The sequence below is a fragment of the Bombina bombina genome, chromosome 12 (genome assembly GCF_027579735.1).
Source record: "Bombina bombina isolate aBomBom1 chromosome 12, aBomBom1.pri, whole genome shotgun sequence".
Classification (NCBI taxonomy): Eukaryota; Metazoa; Chordata; class Amphibia; order Anura; family Bombinatoridae; genus Bombina; species Bombina bombina.
In genome coordinates this window covers 48,249,120-48,263,789 of record NC_069510.1, presented here as the reverse complement: position 1 = coordinate 48,263,789, position 14,670 = coordinate 48,249,120, and the positions used below count along the sequence as shown (strand labels likewise).

At 38.3% G+C, this 14,670-nt stretch overlaps 1 protein-coding gene across 1 annotated transcript in view; it reads right to left on the bottom strand.

The window, feature by feature from the left end:
* FKBP15 (FKBP prolyl isomerase family member 15) overlaps positions 1-14,670 on the bottom strand; it is a 115,253-nt gene that overhangs the window by 81,005 nt on the left and 19,578 nt on the right. The window contains 2 exon segments of the mRNA XM_053695685.1: positions 1,666-1,735; positions 10,920-11,007. Coding sequence (XP_053551660.1) covers positions 1,666-1,735; positions 10,920-11,007 — 158 coding nt within the window.

Here is a 14,670-nt window from a genome sequence, read left to right as displayed (position 1 = left end):
AGAGTTTACTAGTCTTGCTGCTATACTGTGGCCTCAAAACAAGAATTGTCTCCCTAGTACCAATATTTGAACCAGGATGAAGTAACCAACAGCAGTCCGCACTCAGCAACACAAAGGAGCAGTCCAGGTTGATTAAAACATATACAGAATCGTTTAATGTGTTATATCAAAACATAAGTACATACTGAATTAGAGCTGCAACAACTAATCAATATAATCGATTATGAAAATAGTTGTTAACGAATCTCATAATCGATGATCAGTTGGTTTGCAATCAGTTGGTCTGTGCATGACACCAGCTGCTTCACTCCAATGAGCTTATGCACATGCGCTTAGCCTAAAGGACGTCTACTTTTCACTTTTTCAGGACAGTATAAGTTTACAACTACTCCTGGCTTATGTGAATCCCAGAAATAAAATAGAGTCTTCATTTGGATTGTTTATATTAAATCAGGTGATTTGGGACTTTGCTTTTCATGATATAGTGCCGAGCTTGTTATTTACACCCAGCCCTAGATTGATGGGAGTTTATTAGCGGATTGCCTGCTGTTGCCGATTATATGTACTGTATAGATAAAATGTGTAAGGCTTTGTCCTGTTATTGATATATAGTCCTTAGCGCTTTTGACTTTTTTTATTTTATTTATTATTTTTAATTAATTGTGTTATATGTACCAAATTCAACCTCTATAAGTATATATCTGTTATTTTAAGAGCTAACTAGTTATTTTTTCCCTAACCTTAAAGCTGGTTATTTACCTTTGTATATAGATATTCAAGATATTTTTATGTTAGAATGAAGACCAGGTTTACTTTTTTGAGAGGCCCCTTGCATTGGTAGAGAGCTAACAAAGATCAATATCCCACCTTGGTAAAATTGGCAAAACGCTACTTATGCATCTCAGGCACCTCAACACTATCTGAGCGCCTCTTCTCTGCTGCAGGCAAAATAGCTTGCAAAAAGAGAACCAGCGTCAGCCAAGAGCCTGTGGTCATGTTGACATTTCAATGCAAAGTTTCTGAAATAGTGCACAACAGAATGTTATGAACAGTGATAGTCTACCTTGTTCTAGTTCTACCTATTTTGAAACAGTTCATGGTTTTGTTTTGCTTAATTATATAAATAAATAAAAATATAGGAAAATATATATATTTTTTTTAATCCGATTAGTCGATTAATCCAAAAAATAAATAGTCTGATTAATCAAATATGAAAGTAATTGTTAGTTGCAGCCCTACACTGAATAGGTTCAAAAGGTCAAACGCATTTCGTAGTAACGTATAACTTTCTCAATGACCTTAAATGATTTAAGGTCATTGAGAAAGTTATACGTTACTACGAAACACGTCAGTGTGTACTTATGTTTTGATATAAGACATTAAACGATTCTGTATATGTTTTAATCAACCTGGACTGCTCCTTTGCGTTGCCGAGTGTGGACTGCTGTTGGTTACTTTGTTACTGTTTGAGAGCTTGGTGGAGCGCTCATTTCAGGTACCGGCTTTGCAGAAGCGCGAAGAACGCTGCAGACTTGAGACTACGGACACGTGAACTGGCGGTCCTGGAGTTTTTACCTAGAGATTGTGTGTATTGTGAACCAGAACGGTTTGTAAGAACTTGATGAATCAGCTGTGACGGTTAGAATACAACATAAAGTTATTCACCTCCTTGGTAGTGTGGTTCCCCAAAACTGCAGCTCCAAACTTGCCCTGCTTCACAAACTGACCGTTGACGCTGCAGAAGCCACAGAAAAAGAAAAAGGAAATGAAAGTTGACATTTTTGTAAATAACACAACAAACTCAGTTTCACATTACTTATTAAAAGGGACATTGTACACTAGATTTTGCTTTACATAAATGTTGATCCATTTATATAGCCCATACAGGTTTTTTTGGTGTTGGGGGGAGTAAATGTTTAGGCTCATTCTATGCCTTTCCCTTTATTTGCTCTCTATGGGCCTGATGTTAAAAGCATTGTGGTAATGGCGATATTTTAAAAAAGGATCCATCTTGCAATTGAGATTGGCTGTGAAATGTTGTAAAGGGCTGAAATCAGTGTTAGCAGCCAGTCTCGCACCAAGAGGCATTTCACTCTACTTCTCTGTGGGAGGCGGTGGTTCTCGGACACTGGCGGAATTATCAAAGCAGCATTGCCACCTGCATTGAAGGTGTAATGTAAACAATACCTTTAGATAGAATTGAATGGCAATACAATTTACATGTGTCAACAGAAACTCACCCTCTTTTGTTGCAACACAATAGTGAAAATAGGACATCAATAATACACCTATACTGGAGCTGGGTATTGTGGGTATATTGTACATGTGTATACACTGTATTATGTAAAAGTATTATATTGTAAGATGTTACATAATATGTATGTAATGTCTTAACTTTTGCCATTTTTTTTCTTTGCAGAAAGAAGATTTCGTGTTTTGGATATTAATATCCCATAGAAGAAAGGAGCCGCAACTTCAACGTTACACCAAACTACGTTTTGTTTTAATTTTGCAGTGTGTAAAATGTGTTTTTGGGAATTAATGTTTCTTTCATGTAATTAGCAAGAGTCCATGAGCTAGTGACGTATGGGATATACATTCCTACCAGGAGGGGCAAAGTTTCCCAAACCTCAAAATGCCTATAAATACACCCCTCACCACACCCACAAATCATTTTTTACAAACTTTGCCTCCTATGGAGGTGGTGAAGTAAGTTTGTGCTAGATTCTACGTTGATATGCGCTCCGCAGCAGGTTGGAGCCCGGTTTTCCTCTCAGCGTGCAGTGAATGTCAGAGGGATGTGAGGAGAGTATTGCCTATTTGAATTCAATGATTTCCTTCTACGGGGTCTATTTCATAGGTTCTCTGTTATCGGTCGTAGAGATTCATCTCTTACCTCCCTTTTCAGATCGTCGATATACTCTTATATATACCATTACCTCTACTGATTCTCGTTTCAGTACTGGTTTGGCTTTCTACTACATGTAGATGAGTGTCCTGGGGTAAGTAAGTCTTATTTTTGTGACACTCTAAGCTATGGTTGGGCACTTTTATATAAAGTTCTAAATATATGTATTCAAACATTTATTTGCCTTGACTCAGGATGTTCAACGTTCCTTATTTCAGACAGTCAGTTTCATATTTGGGATAATGCATATGAATAAATCAATTTTTTTCTTACCTTAAAAATTTAACTTTTTTCCCTGTGGGCTGTTAGGCTCGCGGGGGCTGAAAATGCTTCATTTTATTGCGTCATTCTTGGCGCGGACTTTTTTGGCGCAAATTTTTTTTTTCTGTTTCCGGCGTCATACGTGTCGCCGGAAGTTGCGTCATTTTTTACTTTTTTTTTGCGCCAAAAGTGTCGGCCTTCCGGATGTGGCATCATTTTTGGCGCTAAAGCATTTAGGCGCCAAATAATGTGGGCGTCTTTTTTGGCGCCAAAAAATATGGGCGTCACTATTGTCTCCACATTATTGAAGTCTCATTATTTATTGCTTCTGGTTGCTAGAAGCTTGTTCACTGGCATTTTTTCCCATTCCTGAAACTGTCATTTAAGGAATTTGATCAATTTTGCTTTATATGTTGTTTTTTCTATTACATATTGCAAGATGTCCCAGATTGACACTGAGTCAGAAGATACTACTGGAAAAATCACTGCCTGGTGCTGGATCTACCAAAGCTAAGTGTATATGCTGTAAACTTTTGGTAGCTGTTCCTCCAGCTGTTGTTTGTATTGAATGTCATGACAAACTTGTTAATGCAGATAATATTTCCTTTAGTAATGTTACATTACCTGTTGCTGTTCCGTCAACATCTAATACTCAGAGTGTTCCTGATAACATAAGAGATTTTGTTTCTAAATCCAATAAGAAGGCTATGTCTGTTATTCCTCCTTCTAGTAAGCGTAAAAGGTCTTTTAAAACTTCTCATTTTTCAGATGAATTTTTAAATGAACATCATCATTTTGATTCTGATAATGGTTCCTCTGGTTCAGAGGATTCTGTCTCAGAGGTTGATGCTGATAAATCTTCATATTTATTCAAAATGGAATTTATTCGTTCTTTACTTAGGGCTCCATGTACTAAGCAGTCAGCGAGCTACCCGCAACAAATCTCGCGTCAAAATTCGCAAACTGATATGTACAAAGCCGTCAATTATGTTAAAACTCGCATCTTTAAAATTGCGAGCGTACTTATCCGCCAAACCTCGCTACCTCTCCATTTTTCACTGTAATCAGACACATTTGACCACCAACTCGCCAAAAACGAATGTACTAAAACATCTATTTGTCCGCTCGCTACAATTTCCGCTCCCACCTCGTTATTTTTGCCTCGCCACCTTTTAGGTGGCGGGCAAGGTACAAAACAATAGGAAAGTCAATCTAGACACCAGTCTAGACATATATAAAAGGCAGTAATATCAGCATTGTACTTACAGCATAACTGGCGTCTAATTTGTCTCTCATTTCCATGTACATAAATTGCGCCCAATTTGTCGACTGTAATTAAAGAGTAATCTATATTTTAAATTTGTATTGTATAGTTGTCAATCTTTATAATTATTTTTATATTAATATTTATATATTATCAGATCCAGATGAAGCCATATCCAAATTGTAAATAAATATTACAAAAATAACGCTCTGTTATCACTCTTCAAAAAATGTTGAACAATAATAAAGTTGTTTAGATAAGTTGAACTTTTATAGGAGCAAAATTCTATTCCTGTGACTACTATGATGTTCGTGACACCTTGCATGTCACGTGTTAATAATTGGCCAGACAATTCAACTGAAAGTTAAGTACATCAGCTTAGTCGCGGCGAGCGAGGCGTCAAATTTATCAACAATCCGCAACTGCTCGCGGCGGGCTAGACTTGTCTATTTATTGGGGGAATATTAGTACATAGCGACAGCGGACACCATTTCGCCCGCGGCGAGTAACGGCGAGTTTATCCGCGTCTACAATGACGGATGAATTGACGGCTTAGTACATGGAGCCCTTAAAGTATTAATTGCATTAGAAATAGAGGATTCTGGTCCTCTTGATACTAAATCTAAACGTTTAAATAAGGTTTTTAAATCTCCTGTAGTTATTCCAGAAGTTTTTCCTGTCCCTGATGCTATTTCTGAAGTAATTTCCAGGGAATGGAATAATTTGGGTAATTCTTTTACTCCTTCTAAACGTTTTAAGCAATTATATCCTGTGCCATCTGACAGATTAGAGTTTTGGGACAAAATCCCTAAGGTTGATGGGGCTGTCTCTACTCTTGCTAAGCGTACTACTATTCCTACGGCAGATAGTACTTCCTTTAAGGATCCTTTAGATAGGAAAATTGAATCCTTTCTAAGAAAAGCTTACTTATGTTCAGGTAATCTTCTTAGACCTGCTATATCTTTAGCGGATGTTGCTGCAGCTTCAACTTTTTGGTTAGAAGCTTTAGCGCAACAAGTAACAGATCATAATTCTCATAACATTGTTAATCTTCTTCAACATGCTAATAACTTTATTTGTGATGCCATCTTTGATATCATTAGAGTTGATGTCAGGTATATGTCATTAGCTATTTTAGCTAGAAGAGCTTTATGGCTTAAAACTTGGAATGCTGATATGTCTTCTAAGTCAACATTGCTTTCCCTTTCTTTCCAGGGTAATAAATTATTTGGTTCTCAGTTGGATTCTATTATCTCAACTGTTACTGGAGGGAAAGGAACTTTTTTACCACAGGATAAAAAATCTAAAGGTAAATTTAGGTCTAATAGTCGTTTTCGTTACTTTCGCCACAATAAGGAACAAAAGCCTGATCCTTCATCCACAGGAGCGGTATCAGTTTGGAAACCTTCCCCAGTTTGGAATAAATCCAAGCCTTTTAGAAAACCAAAGCCAGCTCCCAAGTCCACATGAAGGTGCGGCCCTCATTCCAGCTCAGCTGGTAGGGGGCAGATTACGTTTTTTCAAAGAAATTTGGATCAAATCAATTCACAATCTTTGGATTCAGAACATTGTTTCAGAAGGGTACAGAATTGGCTTCAAGATAAGGCCTCCTGCAAAGAGATTTTTTCTTTCCCGTGTCCCAGTAAATCCAGCGAAGGCTCGAGCATTTCTGAAATGTGTTTCAGATCTAGAGTTGGCTGGAGTAATTATGCCAGTTCCAGTTCTGGAACAGGGGCTGGGGTTTTATTCAAATCTCTTCATTGTACCAAAGAAGGAGAATTCCTTCAGACCAGTTCTGGATCTAAAAATATTGAATCGTTATGTAAGGATACCAACATTCAAAATGGTAACTGTAAGGACTATCCTGCCTTTTGTTCAGCAAGGGCATTATATGTCCACAATAGATTTACAGGATGCATATCTGCATATTTCGATTCATCCAGATCACTATCAGTTTCTGAGATTCTCGTTCCTTGACAAGCATTACCAGTTTGTGGCTCTGCCGTTTGGCCTAGCAACAGCTCCAAGAATTTTTACAAAGGTTCTCGGTGCCCTTCTGTCTGTAATCAGAGAACAGGGTATTGTGGTATTTCCTTATTTGGACGATATCTTGGTACTTGCTCAGTCTTCACATTTAGCAGAATCTCATACGAATCGACTTGTGTTGTTTCTTCAAGATCATGGTTGGAGGATCAATTTACCAAAAAGTTCATTGATTCCTCAGACAAGGGTAACCTTTTTGGGTTTCCAGATAGATTCAGTGTCCATGACTGTCTCTCACAGAAAAGACGTCTAAAATTGATTTCAGCTTGTCGAAACCTTCAGTCACAATCATTCCCTTCGGTAGCCTTATGCATGGAAATTCTAGGTCTTATGACTGCTGCATCGGACGCGATCCCCTTTGCTCGTTTTCACATGCGACCTCTTCAGCTCTGTATGCTGAACCAGTGGTGCAGGGATTACACAAAGATATCTCAATTGATATCCTTAAAACCGATTGTACGACACTCTCTGACGTGGTGGACAGATCACCATCGTTTAGTTCAGGGGGCTTCTATTGTTCTTCTGACCTGGACTGTAATTTCAACAGATGCAAGTCTGACAGGTTGGGGAGCTGTTTGGGGGTCTCTGACAGCACAAGGGGTTTGGGAATCTCAGGAGGTGAGATTACCAATCAATATTTTGGAACTCCGTGCAATTTTCAGAGCTCTTTAGTCATGGCCTCTTCTAAAGAGAGAATCGTTCATTTGTTTTCAGACATACAATGTCACAACTGTGGCATACATCAATCATCAAGGAGGGACTCACAGTCCTCTGGCTATGAAAGAAGTATCTCGAATTCTGGTATGGGCGGAATCCAGCTCCTGTCTAATTTCTGCGGTTCATATCCCAGGTATAGACAATTGGGAAGCGGATTATCTCAGTCGCCAAACGTTACATCCGGGCGAATGGTCTCTTCACCCAGAGGTATTTCTTCAGATTGTTCAAATATGGGGACTTCCAGAAATAGATCTGATGGCTTCTCATCTAAACAAGAAACTTCCCAGGTATATGTCCAGATACAGGGCTCCTCAAGCGGAAGCAGTGGATGCATTGTCACTTCCTTGGAAGTATCATCCTGCCTATATCTTTCCGCCTCTAGTTCTTCTTCCAAGAGTAATCTCCAAGATTCTGAAGGAATGCTCGTTTGTTCTGCTGGTGGCTCCAGCATGGCCTCACAGGTTTTGGTATGCGGATCTTGTCCGAATGGCCTCTTGCCAACCATGGACTCTTCCGTTAAGACCAGACCTTCTGTCACAAGGTCCTTTTTTCCCATCAGGATCTCAAATCCTTAAATTTAAAGGTATGGAGATTGAACGCTTGATTCTTAGTCAAAGAGGTTTCTCTGACTCTGTGATTAATACTATGTTACAGGCTTGTAAATCTGTATCTAGAAAGATATATTATTGAGTTTGGAAGACTTACATTTCTTGGTGTCTTTCTCATCATTTTTCCTGGCATTCTTTTAGAATTCCGAGAATTTTGCAGTTTCTTCAGGATGGTTTGGATAAAGGTTTGTCGGCAAGTTCCTTGAAAGGACAAATCTCTGCTCTTTCTGTTCTTTTTCACAGAAAGATTGCTAATCTTCCTGATATTCATTGTTTTGTACAAGCTTTGGTTCGTATAAAACCTGTTATTAAGTCAATCTCTCCTCCTTGGAGTTTGAATTTGGTTCTGGGGGCTTTACAAGCTCCTCCGTTTGAACCTATGCATTCTCTGGACATTAAATTACTTTCTTGGAAAGTTTTGTTTCTTTTGGCCATCTCTTCTGCTAGAAGAGTTTCTGAATTATCTGCTCTTTCTTGTGAGTCTCCTTTTCTGATTTTACATCAGGATAAGGCGGTGTTGCGAACCTCTTTTAAATTTTTTCCTAAGGTTGTGAATTCTAACGACATTAGTAGAGAAATTGTGGTTCCTTCATTGTGTCCTAATCCTAAGAATTCTAAGGAGAGATCATTGCATTCTTTGGATGTAGTTAGAGCTTTGAAATATTATGTTGAAGCTACTAAGAATTTCCAAAAAGACTTCTAGTCTATTTGTTATCTTTTCCGGTTCTTGGAAAGGTCAGAAGGCCTCTGCCATTTCTTTGGCATCTTGGTTGAAATCTTTAATTCATCATGCTTATGTCGAGTCGGGTAAAACTCCGCCTCAAAGGATTACAGCTCATTCTACTAGGTCAGTGTCTACTTCCTGGGCATTTAGGAATGAAGCTTCGGTTGATCAGATTTGCAAAGCAGCAACTTGGTCTTCTTTGCATACTTTTACTAAATTCTACCATTTTGATGTGTTTTCTTCTTCTGAAGCAGTTTTTGGTAGAAAAGTACTTCAGGCAGCTGTTTCAGTTTGATTCTTCTGCTTATAATTTCAGTTTTTTTTCATTCTAAGATTTAAACTTTATTTTTGGGTGTGGATTATTTTCAGCGGAATTGGCTGTCTTTATTTTATCCCTCCCTCTCTAGTGACTCTTGCGTGGAAGATCCACATCTTGGGTAGTCATTATCCCATACGTCACTAGCTCATGGACTCTTGCTAATTACATGAAAGAAAACATAATTTATGTAAGAACTTACCTGATAAATTCATTTCTTTCATATTAGCAAGAGTCCATGAGGCCCATCCTTTTTGTGGTGGTTATGATTTTTTTGTATAAAGCACAATTATTCCAATTCCTTATTTTTTATGCTTTCGCACTTTTTTCTTATCACCCCACTTCTTGGCTATGCGTTAAACTGATTTGTGGGTGTGGTGAGGGGTGTATTTATAGGCATTTTGAGGTTTGGGAAACTTTGCCCCTCCTGGTAGGAATGTATATCCCATACGTCACTAGCTCATGGACTCTTGCTAATATGAAAGAAATGAATTTATCAGGTAAGTTCTTACATAAATTATGTTTTTTTTTATTATTCTATATTTCTAGCCAATGTTATTAAAGGTACAGTCTATACCTTAGTCATCATAAAGTCTTACCTTAGATTAAGCTGCAAATAGCCGCCTGCACCATTTCTATATCATGGAACAGGAATGGTAAAAAAATATTTTAAAATGAATAGTTGAAATTGCTGTCAAGCTCCACCCACTGATAATATCACAATCTGGGCTGCATCTAGAGATTCTGCTGAATAGCATTGACGGTCTGTTGAATCCAACTAGTGAGCCTTTTGTGATTGGATGCCATATGCAGACCACACCATAATGTCATCAATGGGTGGTGCTTAGCAGTCATTTTCAAGTGGCCAGAAACAATATTTATTTTAAAATAACTCTTGTACCATTCCTGCTGCATGATTTTAGAAATAGTGCAGGAGGCTATTTGCAGCTTAATCTACGGTAAGACTTTTTTACTAAGGTGTAGACCTTTAATATAGTATGTTTGTTACAGTGCGGTCGCAATATTACAGGTAAAACACATTCAGTGCAGTAACTTATTTTGGCTAGTAAAATTAAATATAAATATAATAAAATACCGCCGGACCCACAGGTTGCAAGACTGGTGAGATAAAAAAAAAAAAGGCAATTTCTCATGGGTCTGACAATCGTTTTATTATAGGGTCCCAAATGTCTAATTGCAACTCAATGAACCCTTGTTGTCTATTTGGGGTATATAACAACTAAATGCGTTGTTGACATCTAGTTGTGTGAGAAATAAATCAAATAAGAGACAAAATTATTGGGGGTGGGGGTTTTGGGGTAGCAGATTTCTCAGTGCAGAGGGCAGCACAAAAACTGAAATACACCATTGGCCGGTGCCAAAAATAAATAAATCAACAGAGAAAAGATAGCATAAGTTCCTAAAGTTGTCTAACTTGTATAAAAATAAAAATAAAAGTTTCAAATGGTTTCTCACTCCCCCAACTTTGATGAATGAAAGCCAGTTTTTTTTTAAAATACTATTAAAAACAGGGGCACTTTCATTCATCAAAGTTTACAAAGCAGCCCTTTTGATTAAAAACTTACCTCCTTTCTTTGCACAGCCAGAGCAGCTTCCCCCTCTTGGAAATCCTCTCTTCACACGTCATCAATGACTAATCCGGCTTCCTCCAATCACAGCATGGCCTCAGGCAATGTCTACCATGGGGGGGGAAAGCCGTGATTGGAGGAAGCCAGATTAGTCATTGCTGACGTGTGAAGAGAGGATTTCCAGGAGGGGGAAGCTGCTCTGGCTGTGCAAAGAAGGGAGGTAAGTTTTTATCAAAAGGGCTGCTTTGTAAACTTTGATGAATGAAAGTGCCCCTGTTTTTAATAGTATTTTTAAAAAACGGGCTCTCATTCACCAAAGTTTACCTTCACTTTAAAATTTGAGACTCCATGGATAATCAAGCCAGGAGCAGAGCTTTAGATGGTCAGGCACTAAATAAATAATTTACTATGCATCAACATCCCTCAAATGTGACCTGTAAAGGATCCAGAAAGATAAAACAAGGGAAACGCGGAGTAACTGGTACTTACTATTTATGCGCATGGACTGCTGTGGCAAAAAGGACAGAGGGCGCAGCTGCAGAGTTTCCTGGACCGGATGGTTTGGAGGCTTTTGTACCTGGAAAGGAAAATATGTTATCTTCTGTTTCAGGATATCCTTTACACAGTGTTAAAGGGACACTAAAGTCAAACTCAAACTTTTAGGATTACGATAGAGTATACCGTTTAAAGAAACTTTGCAATCAACTTCCATTATTACATTTTGCACATTCTTTTTACTTTGAGGCACACGCACTTACTGAGCATGTGCACAAGTTCACAGGGTATATGTATACTAGTCTGTCATTGGCCAATGGCAGTCACATGATAAAAGGGAGCTGGCAAATGGGGGGGGGGAAATCAGAAAAAATAAAAATAAAATCTGCTTATTTGGAATTCAGAGTAAGTGCTATTGCATAGTCTATTTATTTTGTAATTGATAATTATGCAATTCTACTATATTAATGGTCCTTTAAGTTCAAGGCAAAAAAAACAAACAAAACAAAAAAAAAAGCACTGTGAAAAAGTGCTGAGTGAGAACACGATACCTGCATGAAGAGGTTAACAATGGAACGAAGTTCCGATGTAAACACTTGCTGCAAAAATGAAATCACATTTATGTGATCACAAGGCCAGGATCGGATAACTGGTTCTGCCTATGCTGCTAGGCAGACCTTCCAGTCCGATTTTTCATTCCCCGAGGACGAGGCTGTAGGATGCCATATAAGGGAGGAAGTTCCATGCTGTCTTAACGGTGTTAAAGCCCAGCGCTGTTAGGAGTTATGTTACGAGTTAGGAGTTATGTTAGGAGTTATGAAACTTCGTAACGACGAGAAGACGTTAACATGAATGTAAATCCTAGCGTTTCAAGAACGTTAGGATTTACCAGCACTAAAAATAAAGGCTACTTTCATTCACGGGTTTAAAAAAAAAAAAAAAAAAAAAAAAGTAAACTTCACCTTTATTTCGCTGCAGCTTTAATGCTAACCTAAGAGCTTCTGGCTGCCCAATGGCACTACTCAATCTCCCCCCCCCCCCCATTAAATTAAATTTCCACCTCTTGGCCAATAGCCGTGCTAGACACACGGCACTGTGCTGTATGGCTAGCAAAGCTATTGGTTAAGACGTGGAGATTTTAAAGGGCTATTAAACTACTGGGTACAACTACAATAGTTACTGCACACTAAGCTATTGTTTTTCCTCTTGGCCCTGCAGCTCTCTTCAAAGCCATTCTTTTATAACCTTTTACAAGTGCTGGCTTCACACTGGTCGCCGCCATCTTGGAATTTAAGTTTGGTCACAAGCCACATCATGCACTTCAGTTTAGAGTGCACAATACACAGAGCAGGAACTGTACGTTTTAGCAGTGGATGCATTACTCTTATTATTCCTGAGGGATTTTATTTAATGTTTGATATGTAGTTTTTATACAGTGTAGAAAAAAAATGCACATATGTAAAGCTTCTGTTTTTTATTATGCTAGCAAACCTAAAGTGGTTAAAGGTAAATCTGACAGAAGGCCAGCAACATCTCAAATCTGCACATTGCTTCTGTCACAAGATGCAACTATACGTGTGTACCAAGATGGCGGTACCCAGTATAAAGATGCAGAGCTTTACTAACTGGTGAAAAACACTAGCATAGTGAGTAGTAACAGTGTTACTAAAGTTGTGTCTAGCAGTTAAAAATCCCTTTAATTAAAGGGACATAATACTCATATGCTAAATCACTTGAAACTGATGCAGTATAACTGTAAAAAGCTGAGAGGAAAATATCACCTGAGCATCTCTATGTAAAAAGGGAAGATATTTTACCTCACAATCTCCTCAGCTCAGCAGAGTAAGTTCTGTGTAAAAAGTTATACTCAACTGCTCCCAGCTGCAGGTAAAAAAATTTTTTTTTAAAAATGAAGAAATGAACATCAGCCAATCAGCATCAGCAGTGCTGGGGTCATGAACTTTTACTGTGATCTCATGAGATTTGACTTGACTTATGAGATTTCATTGTAAACTTCCTTTACCTGATTGGTGAAATAAGATGAGAGTGCACGATGCTCATCCCTTCAGATGTCCCAGGACAGACACACTAAAATGCTTCTTAGAAATCATTTACAATGGGAGGTGGCTACTGAGGAACTTTTGAGGTAAAATAGCTTTTTACAGCTATGCTGCATCACTTTCAAGTGTTTAAACATTTGGGTATTATGGCCCTTTAATGTCAAGTTAATACAAATATAATATATGTCTGCATTATTTTACTCAGGAAAATGTGTTTTGTTTGTTTGTTTTTTACCCCCCCCCCCTGTTCCCAGAGACAATAGGTAAATTCTGACACTACTACATAGTAATTCAATAATCAGCGCAGGAGTTTTTTTTATTTCTGTTTGTAACTGGCCATAGCAATAGAGATAATTAAAGGGACACGATACCCAAATGTTGAAGCACTTGATAGTAATGCAGTATAGCTGTAAAAAGCTGACTAGAACATATCACCTGAGCATCTCTATGTAAAAAATGAAGATATTTTACCTCTAATGTCCTAAGTATTCACACCCCACTGTAGAAAGACTTTGAGTTGCCAGTCAGGATGCTAGTCCCAGGACAAGCTAGGGAGTGTGCATCTGGTATGTGCAGGCACAGTCATGTTGTTATTTTCCTATTCAGTCAAAGTAAGTTTTATATCTCATGAGATCACAGCAAAGGCAAAGCATTACCTCAGCACTGCTGATGCCGATTGGCTATATATTTTTTTTTTTCAAACTTGCAGCTGGACATCAGCTGAAGTATAACTGTTTACAGAACACTTACTCTGGTGAGCTGAAGACATTTTGAGGTCAAATATCTTCCTTTTCTACAGAGATGTTCAGGTGATATTTTATTTTGTCAGCTTTTTACAGTTATGCTGCATTACTTTCAAGTGAGTTAGCATATGAGTATTATGTCCCTTTAAAAAGGGATATAGGGGGTGGAAAAAGAACAAGAAAATTGGGACAGGCTGTTTCATGACTCGAGTAAGAATCTACTGAGTGCTGACCTTAGAGAGATCATCAAAACTTCCTTTAGGTGGTACTTGACTCCCATTCAGACGGCTCACTCCGTTAAGAATGGGTCTAGACTTTGCTACAGGGGGTGCGAAGAGGTGGGAACCTGCCTCCATATGTGGTGGGAGTGCCCCAGGGTAAGTGTTATAGGGAAGGACCTCTCTAGGATTCTGAGCGGTCTACTAGATGAGAATATAAACCTTGAAATACCACACGCTCTTTTACATGACAATCTACCCGCATTCAATAACTATATTAATGCTTTCATCAGAATACTATGCACCCTAACTAGAACCAGTATAGCAAAGTACTTGAAAATGGGAGCACCCACATGGTATGAAATACTGTCCAAAAATCAAGCAAACATACTCTATGTATGAATCAGCTGCTAACATACAAAATACATCAGACTCTTTTCAGAAGATATTGTACTACTGGATGCTTGGGAATGAGGGAGGGAACGTATCATACTCAAGTCTCACTTCACAGGGCAACCAGAATTGGTGTAGAAGTGGGGGGGGGACGGACATATCTAGGTGGCAGGTAAGACCCTCTTAAAATCCCTATGAGCAATGGAGGTAATTAGTTCAGAAAGTAGTAAAGATCGAGACAAAAGTAGGTTTATCGACAGTTAAACAAAGTTTATTTTAAGTTAGTATGTATAAAAATGTTTATGTTACCTGTATATGTTTATTTAGTTTT